Below are 23,098 nucleotides of genomic sequence, written 5' to 3'. Positions count from 1 at the left end.
TCTTTCTCCTCACTGCCATCAGTTCATTCCTCACTCTCTTTAATCACACTCTACTCCTCTGCACAGTCCCTCAGCTAAAGGGTTGCGCTTTTAAATTAAAGACAAGTCCTTTGCTTTTGTGAAAAGAGATGAGGAGAAAGTCAGGAAGGCCAGTCAATATTCAGTTACACAAAGCTAATTACATTTGACTTGGCAACCGACCCTAAACACGCACGCACGCCCCCTGAAACGCTCATGTGTTTGCATTCAGTCAGTGTAGGCACAGTGTGAGAGGGTTCACCGAAAAAAGAAGCAGTTGGCACGAAAATACAATCTTTACTTCCCCATGTGTTTGAAACCAGGGACCACACACACACACACACACACACACACAATGTGCACTGGTAATTCCATAGGACATTGACTGTTTTTTAAAAGGAGACTATTTAACTAATGAAAGAAGAAAAAACTCAAGCTCCCCCTTATAAATAAAAACTTGAAATAATTAGCAGTAAAACACAAGCTCGGCTCACTAACTTTCAATGCACAGAGGTTTTACTGCTGCAGCCTCACTCTGTCTGGTGTGACCAGTAGCCTATGATGCCTTTGTTAGCTAGCTTCAGTTAGAAAACTTTAGATATATTTTGTTGCTGTGTAGCTAGCATTACTGAGACAGTTTGCTGAGATGAAGATTTTAATGTTTTGTTTTGTTTTGGGTTTTTTTTACCATAATGTTATGTGTTGGACTTTTTTGGCCGAGTGCAGTCCACTTACTGGAGTATTGTCATCACAGTTAGGTTGCCAGGCAACCTGTAGAGATGGGTCAAAAATGTAGATTTTTCCACATCTGTTTTTGTTCAGTCTTTATGCTAGTACAGTCCTGGCTGTAGCTTCATATTAAAGGAATGCTTCACCTGCAAAATGACTATTTGTACTTTACCCACCACGTGTTAGAATAACTGTTCTTCTCACATGCCTCAATGATGAACGGAAAATCCAAAAAATGGAAACATTCTTAATGAATTTTAAACCCAGTTTCAGACCAATGAATAACGACGAGATGAAGATGCAGCGGTATGAACTGGTTGGTCTGAGCTCAACTCAAGCCGGCTGATCGTGTCACCAGCAACTCAGTTGGTCAAATGGCCGGGGGGAAGGTTTTAGTATGTAAAGAACATCACCTGTTTCTACAGCCAGTCTGCTTGCAGTGAAGTCTGCTGGTCAAGTATAAACGACCGCCGATGACGTGTTTGCTTGCTGCAGCAGGTGCTCTGTTTCTGTCCTCATGGTGTGTCAGTGTCAGACTGGGGGTGTGGGGGTGGGTCACTGCTACTCGCTGTAAGTGTTTATTGCCCTCCACACGCATTCTCATTCACTGATAAGTTGGCGTTATATTATTGAGGTCTATCTATTAGGAATACAGTCCATCTGATGCTTATTTTATGTTTTTTGCCATAGCCAGTATCTCACTATCACTATTCCTCATTCATATTTTAAGATGCTACAAATTACATTCAGCCACAAAATGAGGCTGAAAAGCTGGAAATCAGAACGGAGGCACAGAGAGTTGTTGCATAGAGATGATACACCATCTCATCTAGTTGCATTGGTGTAAACCGCCGGGTTTTTAGAACATCGCAGAACGGCGCATTGCGAGCAGTTGTCTGTTTCAACTTGTCTCGTCACAAATCTTTGGTCTGAACTGGGTTTATGATTTAAAACCTGTCAGTACAAAAGTCTCATGAACGGCCGAGGAGCATGCCTGGGCATACCTCAGCGCAGCTCATACACACACGCATGCTTAGGCATACATTGTATCGTTGAAGCTAAAATGCATGTGTAGAACTGAGCGTTTGATTGGATAAATAACACTTGGCACGAACTGTGTGAGAGTTTGTAAATGGTTGTTTTGATGTAGTTTTGCTGTTGTTAAACGCTGACCCCCACGACTTCAGTTCATGAAGAAAGTTTGCCTTTTTTGGATTCTTCGTTCAGAATGGAGGAATGCAAGAAAAGTTCCCTTCATTTTGCAGATGAAGCATTGTTTCTAACATTTACAGAGAGGTATCAATCTACTCATCTAATTCTCAGCAAGAACACTTGAACACAATGATTTCCTAAAACGATAAAGTATCCCTTTGAACAAAGTACATCCCTTTTAACCCTCAGGCCACCAGAACACCATATTGATGTTAATTAGAGCAACTGACTCAAAAGAAATCTTGCAAAATTAAGGGGATTTTATTTTCCCATTATCTTGCAATGACCACTTGCGCCCACAGTGGCCACTGTTCAGCGAAAGTCATATAGTCTTGCTTTTAAGCTTCAACTACAGAGATGTCATGACATCAGTAAAATCTAAGCTGAAGTCATCCAGTGGTCAGTGTACTAATACAAGTCTATAAATAGTTACATCTCTGTAGTCACTGTCAGCAGCGATCACATTAAACACACATGACACATTAATAAATGAGAGCTTGTTTCTTTATTGACCGGTCTTTCCCATCAGGTAGACTCTGCTGTTTTCATTAGTCACACAGCAGCTTCATTCATTAGTCATTCAGAAACAAAGATATTCTATACAAAAGGCTGAGAGTTACGACCTAAATACACTAACTCATTCATTATTGATTCAAGGCTTTCTATGGACCACAAGGGAACGTAATATACACAAACCCAACATGTATGCATCCACACACTCGGACATAAATAAGCACTAATGATGCACTGTGTGTGTGTGTGTGTACGTGTCTTTAAATAGTAACATCACAGAAGTATATGCTGAAAGAGTTCTGCATTTGACACAAAAACTAGGTTATGTATTTCTTTTCAGAGAGAACATCTTTTTCTTGTAGCAATCAAAAGCATCTTCCCCGCCTGCCTGTACCTGCACGGCTGCTGTGTTATGTTCTGCCTCAGCCTGCGGTGTATCACCCAGATGATCATGTTTACTTTACAACCTTATTGATTTGTCAGTTTGGGAATCGCAGGAAGTAACAGGCACTATCTGCAGACTCAGCCCATTCACACAGACACACAGACTCATAAACAGTCTGGCTCTGTCTCTGTTCCATAGACCTACTTTTGTAGATGGGTTTAGTTTGCCTAAAATATCTCTTTTTAACAGCGGGCTTCCTCTGATTTTACATACACACACACACACACACACACACACACACACACACACAGTTTCACACTTGAAGCAGCACAGCAGCCACCTACAAACCCAATCTTTTCCGGTAGAGGGGCCAAAATAAAGTATTGGAAAAGAACATGGGAGGATTCCTCCAAAATAAGTTTAAATGTTATGCCTAAAAACTCATGCATTTTTCAGAGGATAAATGCACATTAGGGCTTTTTGGTAGCTCAAAAAAAAGAAAAAAAAAAAAAAAGAAATCACGCCTTTACTTCCTGCATATTCACTCAGCTACAGCTAAGAGCCTTGTCATGTCTGAACCAAGTGAGTACAGTGAGTCAGACTTAAATTACAGAACCACCCCTGCTCTCTCATAGAGCTCTGTGCTAACGGCTTGGAGAAAAATGCTGGCCCACTGGGACAATGAGAGGGAAAAAATGACTACAAGATCCCCACAGTGACACCACTGATAGCTTTGTAGAAAAAAAAGCCTCTATATGATATGATAGTGTGAATGAAAGAGGTGACAGAGAGAAAAAATAACCTTGTAAGTGCAAAAAAATGTGAAGCTCAACATAATGCAATGATATCAAGCCACAGTCTGACTTAAAGCAAAGGCAGTGATAACATGCCAACACACACACTGTGTCCTTGAACTTTCACAAACGTATCTAGAAAGGGCAACGTACTATTCAGCACAAGAAGTCATTCCAGCTCTCTCTTATTGCTTTTCCTTTCTGCAGAGTTCATCCCCGCATTGCTTTCAGGAGTCGTGATCTGTCGTCCGGCCAGTGCGTGCGTCACTACACTCTCAGTACAAATCTCATCTGACAGATGCACACTCTTTATACTGAGTGTGTTACTGTGTTATTGTAAAGATAGTTTCTGTCCTCCATTATGGAGCAATCACTACAGGACTGATGATGAATGTGTGTGTGTGTGTGTGCGTGCGCGTGTGCGTGTGCTTCTGCTCTTAAAGACACATGACATGATGTTTCCATCTTACCCTGATTCTCCTCATGGCTGCCACGATCTCCATCCGACTGTTAGGCCTGGGCACGTCCAGACTCCCCACATACTGTAGAGAAGAGCATGAAAGTCAGTGATGTTATCTCACATACTACAGCTGCACAGTTACAACAGCTCCCAAAGTGGAATCCAGAGCAGCAAAATTAGTTATCATTTATAAGATTTTTTTTTTTTAGTTTGTTAAAGGCAAAAACTGCCTACACACAGTCTACAACGTAGCAACTAGTGCTTCTCTGTTTAAGACAAAATGTGTTTAATGTGCCGTACAAAGGACTGTCTCTGCCTTCTTAACAAGCTCTTTGTGTCTTTCCTATATTCAAATTTGTGGCTGTGTAATTAATCAAGCTGCTCTGGGGACCGTGTTGTTTTTGTTGTTAGTATTATTTTGACTATTGTAAATAGTTGGAAGGCGTAAAATGAGTAAGTAATGTGAACATCAATCCACTGTTAACTTCGTAAAGGAGAAGGATTTTTATTCATCTGTATTTTTTATTTAACTATTGTTATTTACATGTATTCATTGAGAAGATGGATGTGTTTAGTGTGTGTTCTTGATGCCATTTGCCATCAGATTTAAAGCTCCCTAATAGGGTTGGGCAATATATTGATATTATATTGATACTGTTATATGACACTAGATATCATCTTAGATTTTGGATATCATAATAATGTGCTGAGAGTGGGTGAAAGGAAGAATAATATTATATTGATATCATAATGTGAGACTAGATATTGTCTTAGATTTTGGTTATTGTAATATTCTACATGTTGTCTTTTCCAAATTTCACAGTAAAGTGATGTAATTTAATGAACTTACCAGACTCTTCTAGCTTTTCTGTTATTTGCCTTTACACACTCAGTCACTGTTTCCACATTACTAATGATTATCTTTCAAGAATCTCACTGTGTAAATATTTCGTGAGGACACCAATAGTCAACCCTACAATATTGTTGCAATATCGATACTGAGGTATTTGGTCCAAAACATCATGATATTTGATTTTCATCATATCGCCCAGCCCTCCTTCTTAGCATTATGTTTTTGTTTTTGATGCCTACCTTGATGCAGGAAACGCAGACTGGTGCATAAAATCACCAGAATGCAGGAAATTAAGTGTTTGATGCTTAAATTTTCTGGCAAGGGACCCCTAAATCTACATTTCATATGTGCCCCCCGCAATGTTGGGGGGGAAAAAAAAAAAAAAAAAATCCTACGCCCGGACACTAAGAACTGTCATGGATGCATTATGTGACTGTTTTGAAACACTCAGTGAGATAAAGAAATATTAAGAAAGAAAGACAGACTAACTGAGCGAAGAATGCTGCTTGAAAAGGGACTGGTCGTTATTTATGAGAGGGCAGGGGGTGGTGCAAAAAGAGGGAGGCATGTCAAATATTTTTCAAGCACTTGGGAGGGACTTATATCTTTTATTTTGGCTAAGGGTGGGGGCATACAACTTTAAATGGCTGTATTTTGTATTCATTTTACTGCCATTTTTAAAGACAACGGTATGTTCCAAAGGTATGTTTTCTTAAAGAATCTCAAAAAGTACACTATTTAGCATAAATTGTCATTGGATTTTCAAATTTCTGACGGTCCTTCCTTGGACACATTATGTGTGAAGAACGTTTCCATCAGACAAAAATCATATCCAGATCTTAGTTTAAAATTATGGTATTTCATCAAAATCACTTGAGTCTAAATGTCATTTAAGTTTTGGCCAAAAATAAACCATTTGCACAAACGAACCAGCATGCACCACAAGAGTGGAAAACAAGGCTTTTTTCAATTCCAGGATTTCGTCTTCAACTTTTAACTTTCAAACATCAAAGCCTAATTTCTTAAAAAGATCTAATAACTTATTTATGGTGAAGGGAGAGTCATGCATTTTCCAAATATCTGTAGCTCCAGGGAAGGTCAAAATGTAAAAAACAAACAAAATACCAAGGTCACATCCCAGCCACTTCCCTCCTCTGATAAGTAAAGAACAGTCCCTAAACAGTCTTAATATTACAAAAGATAAAAAACAGCCATGTGATTGAACTTTGGACCAGCAACACATCCATGTCTTAACCCTTTCTTTCACTGCGTTCTGTTTCCTGCCCTGCAGATCAGCTCAGACAGCCAAAAATAAAGTTAGGGATTGGTGTGTGTCTATGTGTGTGAGACCACTAAAAACTGTCAAGCTGCTTCCCTAAGAGGTTAATAATTTAATGACTTGGGAAAACCTGAAAATACACTCAGTTCAATTCACTTCCGAGCACCAAAAATAAGAACATCTACCTCAGTGTTTAAGGATTACACACATGCTACTGTTTCCCACCAGACCTGCAGCACTGAACTACATGTGTGTGCAGAGTGCACTGCCATGCGTTCAAACTTCATGGTGGACCCTCACTGAAAGGGTCCAGTGCACCTGCCACTCCGCTCCAACACAGTAACTGTGACCTGACTGTGTGGTTAAACGGTGTCAAATTAACTATGATCATTTCACCTTGGCTTGGAAAGAAATCCCATGCTGGTACGCCTCCTCATTGTGCAGCGGCACCCTCGAGTCCGCCACATCGTCCACCAGGTTGTACCTGTTCCTCGCGGGCATCACGGGCTCCTACCGCCGACACACTAAACACTGTTTAACAACTAAACAGACAGATGTCGCCTTTGTTTGACACGCTACAGTCCCATGTGTGTGTACAGCTCGGCGCCAGGAGAGAGTTCCCAGTGGAGAGGCAGTCCATTGTTGTTGCTTTGAGCTCCAAAAAGGTCCCGTCCTCAGGAGGGACAGATTTGGGCGCCCCTTTCCCTGTGACAATACACCGAGACACACTTAAGGATTTCCTCCCATATATCCAACGCTTCTTCTAAATAACCAAAGCACAGCAACGTGGAGGGTGTCTGTTTCCAAAGCCACGGGGGAAATCCAGTGTAACAAGCGGTGTTTTCTCTCCGCAGGTGATGTTGCTCGCTGTGTGTGTTTTTTTTAATCCCGTCCTGTTGGTGGCAACGCTGCACCCGTCTCTCTCTCCCTGCCTCCACAACAAAGCACAAAGCGCGTCCCTCATTGGAGCAAAGTTCCCAGGCATGATGCAACCCGGAGCTGAGAGACAGGCAGCACACAAGTTGGTTAGTCCTCCCCTCAGGAGATTAACATTTGATTCACTTATTCCTGGGAACCTGGAGGGGGGGGGGGCTTTCTGCAGAAAACTCTAAGGATTTCAACATTTCAGTGTCTCATACTTTAAAATATCTTCAGTGGGACATTTACTCAAACACAGTGGTGGAATGTGCCCAAGTGGGCTTCATCATATAGCTACAGTTTAGAGGTAGGCAGGGCCGTAGTCACCTTTTACAATTAAGGGGGACCATTTTCAGGTGGAAATTGCCCCCAAGAGAATTTTTTGGAAACTTAATAGCAAAACTAACCTTTTTAGAGCGTCTTAAAAAAAAAAAATCTGAGATCAGGGCTTCTCAAAGTTTTGATAAATGAGTGCCATTTTAGTGAATTGGGGTGGGCACTGTGGCCCTTAAATAATATCGCATTTCAGGGTGTTTTTGCAATAACAATATTCTTGATGATATCACAAATCAGTAAAAAAAAGTATTATAAATGTAAGAAAAAAGAATTGCAAACTAAGTGATAGTTTTGCCCTCAAATAAAAAACAAAACAAAATGATCCCTCATTTCTTTAGTTTGTAAACAACAACAGTAACTCAGAGTGAGATTCAGATTCTGTATACAATATTAATAGTTCAACTAAATAAAATTGACCACAAATTACACATTTAAACAGCTCCCAAATGCAAAAAAGTAAAAAAAAAAAAAAAAACAAACAAAAAAAAAGTACCTTGGGATCTATATGTATAAATCAACAGGCGATTTCCTTCTCTTTTAGTAAAAATCCTAAATAATTGAGTCGTTATTTTTTCCACCTGGACATTTACGCTCTCCATTCCTCTTCTCATCATTATGCTGTAACCTGTGACAGGCTGTTGTGCTGCAATAACTTTTGCACATTCACATGTATGTATTTTTTTGTCGAGCCGCTGGTAGGTTTACATTAACAAAGGTTTTGTGACAAAATCACTTGACAACACTGATTCCAATGTGCGCACGGTGAGAGAGGAGACGGAGAGACGCTGTGCTGCTGCCAGAGGAGCCACTGAATGAGTTCCCTCCGCAGGGACGGTAACTCACAGTTACTCGTTAAAAGAATCTGAGAAGTCCGGGGCTGTTCATAAAACATTCAGGACGCCACAGTTTATTCCACTCCTCTGAAGCTGCTCCTCTTCTTGGAACCACCACGCAGTCTGTAATAATTTTGCTTTCAGCCATGCTTTTGTTGCCATTGGTAACAGTATGAAGTCAATACGTCAACAAGCTGAAATATCACAATATGAATGTTTCATGTGATATTAAAAACTATACCGGTATTATCATAAACAAGATGATATGGGAAGCTGGACAGGAATGGTGCACTACTGTACGTATGACTTTTTTAAAATCACATTTTATTAACATGAAATTGTCTCCACACTGAGAAACTATAACATTAAAATGCAGGATAATATAATATTTTGTAATAATATAACCTTTTGAAAGGAGCCATTCTGCATAACAAACACTTACTTTTGATACTTTAAGAAGATCTGATGCATTGTTATAGATTTAGCTACCCCAAGGTACATAAAGCAGTTCAAATGAACTCCATGTTGGCCAAACACAACATCAAACTTTACCGCTTACATATTAAAGCATCAATTATAATTTGATGCTTTAAGCACCTGTTGTTGTCAATACATGTGTTTTTTTTTTTTAAAACTTTTTCTAGTAGTTGAGTATTTATACACTGCAGCATTACTACTTCTGAGTAAGTTATTGTGATCTAGTACTTTTTCCTCCATTATCTCAAAGATATGATATTTAGTCAGGTCATATGGCATTCCCTGTATTAAACAACTTATTTTTCCTTTCCAGATTTGGCTAAAATGTTTTCTTATTGCATCATGCATTGATTCTACTGCAGGCCATGAGCCTCGGGCTATTTTTCTCAATATAAAAGTCATCTTTCAAGTTGTATTTTGCTTTCCATAACTGCCTTACAGAATCAGCATGCTGCTGATCGGATGGCTAAGATTCACCGCACAGACCTCATTTGGTTCTTTTCATTGTCATTGGAGTTTCCCCCCACAGGAGCCCAATGAGCCTATTAGCAGATAAAAAGAGTTTCAGTCACTAAACAGCCTTTGTTACCTGCATGACAAATTGTTTTGGTGACCGCAAAATGACATCTCGATTTAGACAATAAATGGCTGTTTGCCATAAAGTAGAAATGATGAAGTGTTGATTCTCATAAAGCTTCCACCTCTTACCATGTTGTTGTCACAGTACTGCCATGCATGAGCAGGCCAATAATAATCCCACAAGTAGAGCACCACAGTTTCAATTCCCATTAAAAGACTAGTGGCAGCAGTTGAAAAATATTATATAATTAAATACTATAGGTTAAATACTTAATTAAAACTAAGACACATTACTGAAATGATGCAATGGCGCCCTCTGTTGATTCCTCACCATGACTAACAGTATCGGCTCAATGCCTTTTTGCATGTTTTCAGATAGGTTTTAGGATTAATAGTGCATAATAAAGAAAAGTCTTTGTTTTTGTGGGTAACTTTACAGTTCAGATGCAGCAAATAGACTTACGTGGGTAAATTCTTGCAAACCAAATGAATTAAGATCAGTTTATATGAGAAAGAGGCAATTAAATCCCCACAATCTGCACTCAATGGCAAGATATTAACATTGAAAAATAGTATGGGTGAGAGAAGATGCCTCACAAGGGAGGGATAAATCTGACATAATGCAGTTTGAATTAAATCCCAAGAGGTAATGATCATTATCTTGATGATGTAATCACTTGAAATAACCTTTAACCTCAAGACATCCTATCCTCATGTCATGACTGGTCTCACAGATAGACATTGGTTCAGCAGTGTTTACTGTGGTGTATGCAGTCTATTTGACTTGCATGTAATGTAACATTACAACTAACAAACTAAAGCAGTCCACATAAAAGAATATACAGTAAGTGAATGGAGTGCCTCACAAAGGGTGTGGTTTATTTACATGTTCATGTGGAAAAGGACATGTAGGAGGAAATTGTTTCTGAACTTGCATGTCTTTTTTATGCCACACTGTACCATCAGGAAAAACTGTTGAAAAGAAAAAGTCAAGTTAGATTGATTTCTAACTTTTTATCCCTAAAAGAATCAAGAAAAATATATTTATATTTTCGTTAAAAAGAACAAACCCCCTTTTAACACTTAAATACTCTAAACAACCAGTCACAAAACAAAAGGGTGCAATACAACATATAAATAAAAATATGAAAAATGGCGACTCTAGGGTAACCTGGATTTGTGTGAAGAACCTGACATCGTCGTCATGAGGAATTTTCCAGCACTCACGACCTGAAATCCTCTTTCAGATGTTCTTTGATCATTAATAAAAGAAAAAAATGAAAGAGAATTCTTGACACCCAGAGGTATAAACCTCTGAGAAGACTGTGAAGGTACTCAGACTTGTGAAATTTTACACTTACTTTAAAGAATTTGGCATTTCTGTTTGACTTGTGGTGTGTTCCAAAATGATATCTACTGTCACTAAATATATATACTGTCACTTCTATGAGTGGTTGACAGATCTGCTGTAAATAAATAAGCAATTTTTAAATACATCTACAACAGTAAATATTTACCTGTACGCACACACCAGGTATCACAGGTATTATAACTCATATCTATCCTATGCACTTTAATTTCAAGTATTTTTTCAAGTATTTTTCAGAAATGCACAGCTCCACAGAAGCTGGTACATGCTGAAAAAGAAAGATTTCAGATTTATCTCATAGACAAAAGAAGCCAAAATACCCTCCCAAAAAAGTATACTAAAAGATTTGATGAATTCAAATGGTATGTGTCCTCTAAACAAACACAAATACATGAAAGGCTTTATTTGAATCCTCAAGGTCTCTTGGCTCCAATAGCAATCCAGTTACAATGATCACAGGTCTGGTTTCAAGGGCCATTCATGTCACAAACAGTGTTTCATGTACAGAGGAAGGACAAAACATTGAAAGCATCTCATTAAGAAGGACTACCTCTGGAGGAGCTTAATCACAAACACTGTGGGTCACATAGGTTGAATGCCAAATAGTAGTATTTATAAGCTATAATAGAGAGTCAACAATCAACACTTTAACATGCAAGTTTCCAGAGCAACCCACAAAGAAGACAACTAACAGATATCCAAAGGGACCAAATTAGTGCTCAAATTACAGGTGGTTTGTTGGTGGTTTGTTCGTGCAACAGTAATAGATTCAGAATTTTACAATGTGAGTGAAGGAATAGAGGTATTATATTACTATTATTATTGTTCTTTCTTTCTTTTTTTAATTTAACTTTTTTGTTATTTACATTTTTTAACCAGGTAATTAAACGTTTTGTGGGGAAATAACCCATATCATACACACATTACTATTCAAAGCAAAGAGTATTTTTAAATATATTAATACATGTCTTGAGGGGATCATTACAGGACCAGTGTGTGACATTGAAAGTTTTTGTTTCCCTAGAATGAGCTACATAACAGGGTGGTCCTTTTCCACAGAGTCCACCTTGTTTTTTGACAGAAGCTCAGAACTGACAAACCAAACGCTGGCTCTAGATAGGGCCAGTTGTGTTTTTGCATTTTCTTATCACCGTAGTTCTCTTACAGGTTTGGCACATGGGTTAAGTTTCAGTTGGTTGCAATCTGAAGCCTCACCACTAGATGCCACTAAACCCTACACACTAGTCCATAGCAACCTGCAGCTTTGCATAATATGTCTACAGCCTGGCGCCTTCTCCTCTAGAGTCTGACAAACCTTAATAGCTGTATTGACAGCTAGTATAGAGTCCTCTTTGCCAGTCAGGCAATAGATTCCAAATCTAAAAAAGGAACGGTCTCTGAGGAAAATACTGAATTTATTAGTGCGTAGACAGATTTCTTTTTTTCTGCTGCCAAAGCTGCAAAGTTGGAGTACCAAATAATTAAAAAATAATTAAACATATAACCCCTTGAAACCCGAGAAAATTGGCTTGATTAAAAGTTACAAGAAAATTACTTGAAAATTAACAAGAAAAGTTAAAAAAAAAAAGACAAGTACACAAGGAAAAGACCTGACAAAAGTGCTAACAAAATAATTATTTAAAATCATTTTCCAATAATTTCCCCATTCCATTTCAAAAACTAATTTTCGAGGTTGTTGATTCATCATCTTTTACCAGTTTCTTGCTCTTTGCCTTTTGTTCACATTTTTGAAAGAAATCAAAGGGATTTGCTCAGGTTTCAAAGGTTCAAATGCTTGTAAAAGGGTGTCTTATGGAGCACAGGAAAACTGATGTCGATCCAGGCTTCAAAAGGCTCATTTAGACCTTAGTCTAATTAGTAATGTTGATAGGCTAATTTAGACTTAATAGGCTGTGTCACCTTCATTATTCGACCCAAATATGTTCTGCGGCTCCTCCTTTGTTTTGTCTTGTTTTGTTTTGTTTCTCTGTATAGAAAGATTTCTTTTGATAGCGAATGTTGCAGACCCATGCAGTAGTCAGTGGGGATGTGTTGCATTAGTAGCTTTCTGTTTTCCTTGAAGATATTGTTTCTTTTACCATTTCTTATTTGAATGCGTACATTAATAGGCCTACCACTATTTGAGTCACATCACACTCAAGAATCACTGTGGTCACAAGAGAGACAGGCTTTGTCTTTGATGACATTATGCGTCCTCTGTTCTTGTCTGACAGAAGACAAAACTCAAATGTTATTAATATAAATCCACTGTGGCTTGGCTTTTGGAAATGCCAACCTGTGGTTGGGGCCATCAATTTGAGGGGTTCAATGACATCTCCTTTTATTCTTGTAAAAATATTGCATTCACTTGCTGTCCTTCAGATTCTGCCACAGAGCATGGAGATGATGGGAAATTCAGGTGTTCCAGGATGCTTCAGCAGATTGAAGTGTAACAGCTTTACTGTACTTACTTATCTGTATTTAAGCAGTGAAATTATGCTAACTTCATCTATTACATTTTCATAAATAACAGAAACTTGAATATATAAGTTAGCTAAACTTTTCATTTGAGAACAATGGCCTACAACCGTGCTTTGACATTTTATTGGTACTGCAGTACTTCAAGCTAACGCTTCTGTCACAGGTAGTACTGGTAAAATATTTTGTTTGTTTTTAGGGTGTAGGGCAGGGATACTCAATCTTAGCCAGAGGCCATTAAACAAACATTAATAACAATGAATCGCCCGGACCTCTGTTGAGGGTGCAGGGGGGCCTCCCCTGCATGCATATTTAAGTTAAATTTTGGCAACTTATTTACATTCAAAATACCAAAAACATGAATGCAAAAATTCAAGTGTGAATCATTTTATTTTTGTTGTGAATTAGAAAATGGTCAGCTGGCCACCTGGCACCCCATCACGGACCACATTTGGCCCATGAGCTGTAAGTTGAGTATCACTGGCATAGGGGATTTAGCCTAGTTAATGCAGAGGCTTATGGTGCTACGAGCTACTAACAGGCCACAACATAAACTTGGCCCATTGGATACCACTCAATAAAAAAATAGAATTATAATTCTAATCAGTTCATCTATGACTCAAAGTGGATGTTTGTGCCAAATTAAAAGAATTTTCTTTTGGGTATTCTTGAGATTTTGTGTCCACGAGAATGAGACTGATGCCAGGTGACAGTGACCTTGGCTTTTGCCCTCCAAAATCTAATCACATCATTGTTAAGTCCAAGTGGATATTTGAGTCACATTTTTAAGACATTTTCTCCAGGGGGTTATTGGCATATCCCATCTACAGGAAAAAGATGGATGCAAGGTCACAGTGACCTTGACCTTTGACCACCAAAATATAATCACTTCATCAGAGTCCAAGTGAATGTTTGTGCCAAATTTTAAAAAAAAAAATCTCTGAAGCTGTTCTAGAGAAATTGTGCTCACAAGAATGAGACAGATGAGGTCACAGTAACCTTTACCTCTAACCTCCAAAATCTAATCAGTTTATCGTCATGTCCGAGAGGGTGTTGTGCCAAATTTGACAAAATTCTCTCTAGATGTACTTGAGATATCATGTTCATGAAAATGGGACAGATGGACGAACGGACGACGGACAACCCAAAAGCATAACGCCTCCGGCTACGGCTATTGCTGCCACATATAAAAATAAAACCAAGACAAAAAATTAGGAAGCCAACACCATCATAGTAGCAAGTTTGTTTAATTCACAGGATCAGGATTCACAACACAACACACATTATACACATATCCCTTACAGCAAAAATATGCACTCAACACCTGCTGATGGAAAGTCAATCAATTCACAGCAGTCCTGGATACATAAAATAAAACTGGATGGATAGATGTGGGGAAGGAAAGCAGTGTTTTTTGTTTTTACATCTTGTTAAAGCTGTAGTGTAAGAGTGTGTAGTGTCCGACTGTAGCATACTGCTGGTGTGCATGTAGTGTTTCATCACTTGTGAACGCTGGTTGTGCACGTTTTCAGTGCTACACAAATGCTTTTGTCAGTTCAAATGATATTACATTTCATAGTCATGCTTATGCTAGTTACCATACATCTATGATCTATGCATAAACTACTTATTTTACGCTGTGCATTGTTGAGTATGATACCTGAGAGCTGGTGGTAATGTGTGAATAATCCACTCAGTCACTGACCAGCCAGTAATAGACTAAGGATGGAAACAGCTGTAAGAGGTACGTGTAAACAGTTATTCCCAAAGCATCCTTATTACCGATGACACAACAGAGACAAGGCAACAAAACAGCACAAACACAAATCGTACATTGCAGACCAGTGCATACCTCATTTGAGTGACAAAGGCAAATCATGGCTCTGGTGATTGTGTGGGATACAGACCAATTAGTCCCTGAATCAAGACACTTTCCCTCATTCAATTTTCCATGGGGTTTGGTAGTGTGTACTAATTAAGACTCATAATAAACACAGCAAAAATTCAGTAAGAGATTCTCGAACAAAAAAAAAAAAAAAAAAAAGGTGCAACATGTTTTAAAAAAAAAATCAGAACAGACAAGCACACGTTCCAGTTTTTCCATGACATCATGTACCACAAAATCTGCAGCCACAACTTAGCTACTGGCTGCTTGATCATGAGGGACCATACGTAAACAAGCTGACACATGCACTTAAAGCTTTTAATGACATTCCCTCTATACCAGAGTCCATGCTACCAAAAGTTTAGTGCAGGAATGCCTCTGCTGAGCAACTGAAGAAAAAATGAAATAAATAAAAGCATAAACTGTCTCTATCTTTGGGTATACCAGATACATTCCCCAATGTATGTTTAAAGTATCCCTAATGCCTATGTATGTTTAAAAATGCATTCAGGCTGCAAGTCAGAGTTTGTCTGCTCAGTCGCTTCAATACTTCAATACAAAAATCACTTCTTTACTCAAAAGTAGTCCAATAAGGGTACATTTTAGAGCTCAAATACAGGGAACACACTTTAGGAAACACTTGAGGCTATTTACATATCTGTGGCGGTAACTGTCAGTCCGAATGGTTTTAAAAAGTCAGGCCGTTTCTTTAAGTAAATATAAGAATAAAATTTAATAAGACTCTCAATCATACATGGAAACAGAGCTCTTGTAGCACTAGCTTGCACTTGTACCTCAGTTGGTTTTATCAACTATGTTCACTGAGTAAAACAGGTTCTTTGAATTAAACGCAAAAGTCTAAAGCTCATTTTATCATTGACTTGTCTTCACCCACTCTACTCTCTCAGTCAGACAAGCCTGAATCACAGCCTCAAAGTCCTCTCATTTCTCTGTTTTGTGCCTCCTCTCTGTTCCGTCCTCCTGCCTCCTGCCTGCGACCTGGAAGTCAATCTCAGTGTGCTATCTTGAAGGATGTCTCAATTTCTACATACATCTCGAGGAGAGAGGAAGCTTTCTGGAGGAGCTATGAGATAGGACGCGGAGATGTATACCTTGCATAAGTCTTTTTGGCACCCATGATGCATAAAGGAGGTGTGACACACAGCTGATGATGCAGCTGGCCGCGCGTCATATTTAATTGTCGCTTTAAAGTGACGGCTCCAAAGCGGTGATGTCTTATCTCTTTAATGCCTGATGCCTCATTCCTTGTGTCTTTTCCTTGCCCCCTCCGCTCATCTCTCTGGTGGGAGGGATTAAGATGTGAGGAAAGGAGGCAAGAAAAGGATGTACAAACTGAGAAATGAGAGGAGGGGGTAGTGAATAACCTGAAGTCAATTATATACATTTTACAATCACATTAATTTTCGGATTTCCTTAAAGGCTCTTGGGCTAAAAAGATGCACCTCACAATTTTTCCTGCCAAAATAAAGTGTACAACTGTCAGCAGCAACAAACAACAAAGGGAAACAAATGATAAATACAACCCACGGGAAGGTTCAAAACCATAAAAACAAATTAACACTATCTCCATTTACACGCCAGGTACCAAATAATGGACTGAATCCAACGTCAATCTGTGTGGATACTATTAGGTCAGGACAACGAGAATGCAGCAGTTAAAGTCAATAAATAAACTCAATACCATGATCATGGGGTGACAGAAATGAGGGAAAGAGCATGGAGGGAGAGGCAGGATGGATGGAGGACAGAAAGAACTGAAGAGGGGAAGAGGAGGGTGGACGGGCAGGTGCCTCACTCCGGAGCCCCGTTTGCCGTTTCTGTCATCCTCTCTTCATCGCCCTGTTTCTGATGCTGCAGTCTGGCATAAGTCACCGCATCTCCCCTGAGAAGGAAAGAAAAGGAAGACAGGAAGCGAGAGAGGGAGGGTAATAAAAAGTTATGACGAAGGAGAGGTGGGTAAAAACAAAGGCAAAGCGGGTAAGACAAGAAGGGATGACAATGTTAATTGTGAGGTTATTACACGGCTCACCTTGTCAGAAGTTAATTTGCATGAATAAAGACACTCATTAGGGTTGTTAGACGCATAAAATAAAAATCTTATTAACTGATTAGAATGTGGGATACTGCTTTTAATGGGAGTCTGTTTTAACGTAACCTTTTAGAGGAGTGTTTTTATGAGTGACACATAAAGAGATATGAGTAATTACAAAACGTCTGTATTGTACAGCTTTCATTCAAACAGATACTGATAATAAATTGTTACACAAAATAGCTGGCATTTTTCTGATGCTTCACAAGAGCTTATATTATGTCATTCCATGTGACTAGCTACAAAAAGACATCTTACTTTTTGCCTAAAGAGGCAAGGCCGTACAGAACTCCTGTAGCGAAGGCGATGGCATTTCCAAACAAGGTTGTAAAGGAGAAACTCAAGAATATGGGAAACAGAGCCATCCTGAAAATGAGACAAGAAGGGACAAAAACAAGTCAGTGAATCACATGAAAGCTACAGTTGTTTATAAAATGACTTTTGGTCATATTTGCTGAAGCCATCACTTTCTCTAACTTTGTCATTTTACAGCTAAAATACTTTTCTGAAAACATTAAAGGCGAGAAACAGAATTTTGACTCATATCTGATCAGCGCTGCCGAGTTTGATAGTTTGACAGCAGTTTACAAGCAGTGACTAACAGCTGTGTTAGAGACTTCTCAGCTCTGATTGGTTCTTTTTGTTGACATGGGGTGGATTTTTGCAAATGCTATTAGAAGCAAACGAAGAGGAGGAACCTGATTTTTTTCACAGAGCATCTGTCTCATGTAATACTGTGTAAACAAAGTGACAGTTTCAGCAAATAAGACAAAGTTATTGTAAAAAGTTACCAACCACAGCTTGAAGTACACACTAGAGATAAAAGACCTACATTCCTAAAAGTTTATCCAACGGCTTAAGCAGTGATAATTAATAACCATCATAAATTCACATTCCAAAACTGGTATTTTTCATACAGTGACGTACATCCACCACTGACACAAACTGTATACAATGCATAGTTGTTCTCACCCACAGTAGAAGAAGGCTTTCTGCCAAGGTTTCAGTTTGTCTGCACGGGCTGCTACTGCATTGGCAAACTCTATGAACTGGCAACAGAATGGGACTTCACATAGGAACAGCACGAAGGCGTTCAACCTTGAGACAGGAGGGGAGGACACAAACACAGCGGTGAATTATCTTTTCCATTTCAAATACTGCACAACTCACGTCTGGAGAAATTTGAACACTGTAGAAAAGACCCATTATGCTGTCATTGTCATTATTCAAGGTTTTCAAATTGGGCTGGAGCACAAGTGCTCACGTGTTTACTGTCATAGAAACAGCAAGAAGGTTTGGACGGTGAGCTGGTTAGTGGAGGTTGGACTGCAACTAAGTGTTATTTTAATAATTGATTAATCTGACAACTATTTTCCTGATGAATTGTTTTTCTGAAGGAAAAGAAATGTCTTCAAATGTCAAGTTTTGTCCAACTAACAGTCTCAAACCCAAGCACATTTACTTTACTCTCACATAAAAGAAAAGCAGCAAATCCTCACAATGAAGAGGCTGGAACCATTGAATAGTTGCCAATTCTCCTAGAAAATTGACTTAAACAATACATCAACTGTCAAATTGTTGCTGATTAATTTTCTGTTCATTGATTAACTGTTTCATCAGTAAGTGATATAAAACTGGCATGATGTCAGTTTGGCTGACAGTGTGGCCACAGCTGCATCTGGTATTTGGTCTTTTTTTCTTAATCTGTGGAGGTGTTGACAGTTGGTAGGGGACAGTGTTTGATTATGGCATTTTCATCCCTATTGTTACACAAAATGTTATTTCTGGAGAAACTGAAAAGGCTCCAGGGCTGCAACTAATAATAATCTTTTTCTAATTATCAATCAACATGCAATTATTTTATTGATTGATTGATTAGATTGTCTAAAAAATGTCAGAAAATAGTGACAAAAGTTAATTTCTGTTGCCTTCCCCAAAGACCAAGATGAGTGTCCAAATGTCCTGTTTCCTCCAACACAACAGTCCAAAACCTTGAAATATTATAATTAGCATATGTGACACAGACCAGCAGCAAGTCCTTACATTTGAGGAACTTTAACAGTGCATTTGTTCTTGAAAAATCACTACTCAATCATCGATTGAGATAGTTTCTGGTTTCTTTGCTGTCAATCAACTCACTGTTTCATCAACTACTCATTTCAGCTCTAAAAGGCTCCTTTGATTCTGGTGTGATCTGGTGTAAAGAATACAAAAGGCTGACTGTCTTGATTTTACTTCTTATATATCAGTCTTTATTTCTAGCTAACATTAGCGCTCAGCTGTCAATGCAGCATCAAATTCTGAGCAAATCACTGCAGTCTTTGAATTTCTCCACACCTCTGTCATTTGAGCAGTAATTGTAGCGACATGGCTACATGAGACTACTGCTCACTATCAATGTAAGATAATATTGTACAGTACCAGTCAAAAGTTTGGACACGCTTTCCCATTTACTTGAATGGAAAAGTGTGTCCAAACTTTTGACTGGTACTGTATGTACAAACAGAGGAATGTAAATTAACAGGTAATGTAAGTGGCTAATGCATGAGACACATACGACTGTAAATCTGCACAGTGAAGCTCTGATAGATCATTTATATTTACACTAGTTTATATGTGACTTAAAATAGATGCTGAGTAAAACTTGACTATAACCAGCTCAAATCTGTATCTGTAACTGTGACATGACACCTGAACAGTGGAAACATTAAACTAGATTAAATGATTATCAAGCTGTTTAAAAAAACACTTTCACTGTGCATTGTACACGTGAAATGGACCAGAGTTTAAATAAACAATAAATTACAGCACTTTGCATAAGTCTAAAGAAGTGGTTTTATAGCCTGTTTATTGTTTTTGCTCCTGTATACCAACAGCATATAAAAGTGCCTTGGCCTAAGAATGTGAACTGAACTCATTTATGCATGCTACATTTAAGTGAACATAACAAGTGTTTAAAACTTACACCATCCATACTCCAGCTGCAATGTTTAACGGGTTCACAGTGACGCAGTTCCACACTCCTGAGATGGCGCAGGCTGCATGGTTTGGACAAGAGAAAAGAAAAAGCAAAAGGGCTGTTATATGACAGATTGTTATATTATTAAGACTGACCATTAGCTTTTGGCAATTTTAAATTTAAAATATCTCAGAGTAGATTGTTGGATTACCAATGTGGCTGTTAAAAGACATCCAGCTCAGTCACTTCGGTTTTAAAAGGTACAATAGTTACACTCTAAGTTTGCATTTATGTGCTCCAGATTAGAACTGCCTGTGCACTATAAACAGCATAAGAAAATCAGCAATGTGGAACGTATGGAGCATGTACAGTATGTGGATGAAAATGTGCCACGCATGAACACACAGAAATGTCCTTTAAGAGCAGCACATGACAACCTTTGGCTATATGCACACAGCAATTTCAAAATGTCTAAAAAACAAAAAAAACAAAAAAAACAAAAACGCTTAAATAAAAAATAAAATGAACCTAGCTCTTATATCTAGATGTAACAGCTATTATAAAGCATATTTGGGCTGAAAATTAATAACCCAGATCAAATTTGAAACCACTGTGTAAAAATCAAAGCAGGCAACATTTTTCATGCATAAGATTTATTTCATGATAATCTGAGCATTTTCAATTGGGGCCTTTTTTTAAAAAAAAAAATAAATAAATAAAAAATACATCTTTTTATTTTTTCCATGGCTATGATTTGTGTTCCGTCATTCTGTCTGAACCCCCGACACACAGGTCCAGTGGGACCTACTTAAGTCCAAACACTTTTGAAAAATTATTCACGTCATTATTGTTGAAGGAATTGTAGGTATCATGGAAATGTGCAAATGTTCATGCCACTTGGAACCAGAATAGACTAGAGGCTGAAATTTGTGTGCATTTGGATCTTTTGTGCAAAAAAAAAAAAAAAATTTTTTTTTTATCAAATAGCAGATTAATTCAATGTTGATCCAACAGCTGCATCTCTAGAACAAAGCAGTTATTGATGCTGTTTGTTACACCTGTGCTATTCCTGCTTGAACAAGCCAAAATGTGAGAAAGACCAATTAACACATGAGGTGAAGGCCTATTTCTTTCACAAGTGAGAAGAAAAGATGTCAAAAAGCACCATTAACATTTCTCTCTTTCATCTCACAATAAGTCACAAATACCTTTTAATTTACCTATGTGTATTATTTCTAATTAATAATTCTGTGGTATGTCTGAATGGCACACACTGTTTGATACTCAACCAAATGCTAAAACACTGTTTGTTAAACCTTCTGACTGCCAGTCAATACACCAAAACCAAGTATGATCTTTTGTATTTGAGACTGAAGACTGTACAGCAGTTTCAGACTGAAACTCCTCAGTGAGAAGTCAGGGTAAATATCTAGTGTCTGTGTGAGCTCTCAGGCCAGACAAGCCCACACTGCCACAAACAGTGGAAAAGCTATGTAGCATATCCTGCTCCTTTAGACCATCCAGCCTCCTTAATAATACAAAGCCCATTGAATATGCAGTGCCCCAGGTGGTTAATGTGATACAGGCACTGGGACTCTGGTGTCACTGTGAAGGAGAGAAGGATAGAGAGAGGGAGAGACAGGAGGGCTGCAACGCTGCTGGAAAACTGCAAAGCCAGCAGTAAACCCACTTCTTTCTCCCACTGAACACCTGAGGCAAAGGGTGACTGTACCTCCTGTGGACTATGGGTGTTCATATGACACAGTTTTAATCCAGGAATAACAGGTTGTTATGGAATGAGCAAGCTATGCAAACAGGCGGTGCAGTGCCTGCTGCAATGAGAGGACAATGGGCTGGGGCAAAGCTTTTGTCTGGCGTGGCTGAGCAGCTGAAGTGAGGTTTATACACAGTCAAAAACATGATTTTCACAATAGTAATCTGATGCCATTTCTGTCCTGTATCACCTCTAATCCTCATATTAATGCGGGTAATGCAGAGGAGTACACGCAAACTGTATGAAAGTGTGCTCACAAGACAATAAAGTCACTTCATTGATATATAAAATTGCACAAAGTTATATGATTGTATACTGGCACACAGCACACTCAGTTGTTTTTACTGTACATGTAACTTAGGTAGCGGCGTATCACTGATTTACTCATCAAGTGATAAAAGAAAGACTTTAACAACTACTTACATATTCCTCCCAAGACTCCAGCTATTTTGCAGAGCCATCGGTACCACCATGTCATGCCATCATCCTCCGGAGTGGCTTTAGTAGACGCTGCAGTCTCCGCCTCGGTGCTCATTGTGTTTTCCTTGCTGTATTAGCTAAAGCTACCCAAATCCAGTATTTACAGATGTCGAGCCTGATACGACCCAACAATAGCTATGTTAACTTAGCTAACGCTGGCCTCAACAAACTAACTGCTAACCTGCTTCTGACCACACAGCGGCCCCTGTCAGTGATATGTGATGTAATTTAAACTTTTAAGCAATTTATAGCTTGTCTTTCCTTTGTCTGTTGTTGTTGGAGCCAGCTGGGCTGATGTTACCAACAGATCCCCCCCGTCTGTTAGCACCAGCTAACCGGCTAGCTGATGCTAAAGAGCACCGCCACCCAGTTGCTGCTGTGAGTGGATATCACCGCTGCATCCGTCCTAAACCCTCTGGTAACCTTATAATTGAACAAAAAGTATTTCCTTTACAGTTTTTTACGACTCTACACTATCTAGTCGTGGGTTTGGTCCAAGTCGCTGCTCCGTTGTTCTCCTCCCTGGCTGCCCCAGCCGATGTCAGCGGTGCATTGTGGGAGGGATTTGCAGTGCGTCATGGTTTGTTTACATGTGTTCTTATCAGCAGATTTTGGGGTTGTAATGAATATATTTTACTACACACTTGTGGTTATCAC

General features: G+C 38.8%; 2 protein-coding genes across 2 annotated transcripts in view; both read right to left on the bottom strand.

The window, feature by feature from the left end:
- Nucleotides 1-7,276, bottom strand: part of si:dkey-34e4.1 (carboxyl-terminal PDZ ligand of neuronal nitric oxide synthase protein) — an 84,388-nt gene extending 77,112 nt beyond the window's left edge. The window contains exons 1-2 of the mRNA XM_049604567.1: nucleotides 6,640-7,276; nucleotides 4,122-4,193 (exon numbers count right to left, since the gene is read on the bottom strand). Of these exons, the coding sequence (XP_049460524.1) occupies nucleotides 4,122-4,193; nucleotides 6,640-6,744 (177 nt within the window). The 5' untranslated portion in view covers nucleotides 6,745-7,276. The remainder of the gene's footprint in view (nucleotides 1-4,121; nucleotides 4,194-6,639) is intronic.
- Nucleotides 7,277-14,464: 7,188 nt separating this feature from the next.
- Nucleotides 14,465-23,019, bottom strand: cacfd1 (calcium channel flower domain containing 1). The gene is made up of 5 exons (XM_049604358.1): nucleotides 22,385-23,019; nucleotides 20,194-20,266; nucleotides 18,201-18,326; nucleotides 17,487-17,594; nucleotides 14,465-17,021 (listed from the first exon to the last, which is right to left on the bottom strand). The coding sequence occupies exons 1-5, from the start codon at nucleotides 22,494-22,496 to the stop codon at nucleotides 16,931-16,933; spliced, it is 510 nt and encodes a 169-aa protein (XP_049460315.1). The 5' UTR covers nucleotides 22,497-23,019; the 3' UTR covers nucleotides 14,465-16,930.
- Nucleotides 23,020-23,098: the final 79 nt, after the last annotated feature.

The sequence above is a fragment of the Epinephelus fuscoguttatus genome, linkage group LG18, assembly GCF_011397635.1.
Source record: "Epinephelus fuscoguttatus linkage group LG18, E.fuscoguttatus.final_Chr_v1".
Taxonomy (NCBI): domain Eukaryota; kingdom Metazoa; phylum Chordata; class Actinopteri; order Perciformes; family Serranidae; genus Epinephelus; species Epinephelus fuscoguttatus.
The sequence above is the reverse complement of the archived record's forward strand: the minus strand, read 5'-3'. Positions and strand labels throughout refer to the sequence as shown.

What these genes read in the sequence shown, in the direction of transcription:
- cacfd1 (XM_049604358.1), bottom strand. Translation starts at nt 22,496, where the DNA reads ATGAGCACCGAGGCGGAGACTGCAGCGTCTACTAAAGCCACTCCGGAG. An exon ending in TGGAGTCTTGGGAGGAATAT is followed by an intron (nt 20,267 to 22,384) that starts GTAAGTAGTTGT and finishes CAAACCATGCAG; the next exon opens with CCTGCGCCATCTCAGGAGTG. An exon ending in CTTGCCTCTTTAGGCAAAAA is followed by an intron (nt 17,022 to 17,486) that starts GTAAGATGTCTT and finishes TTTCCTTCTCAG; the next exon opens with GGGAGATGCGGTGACTTATG.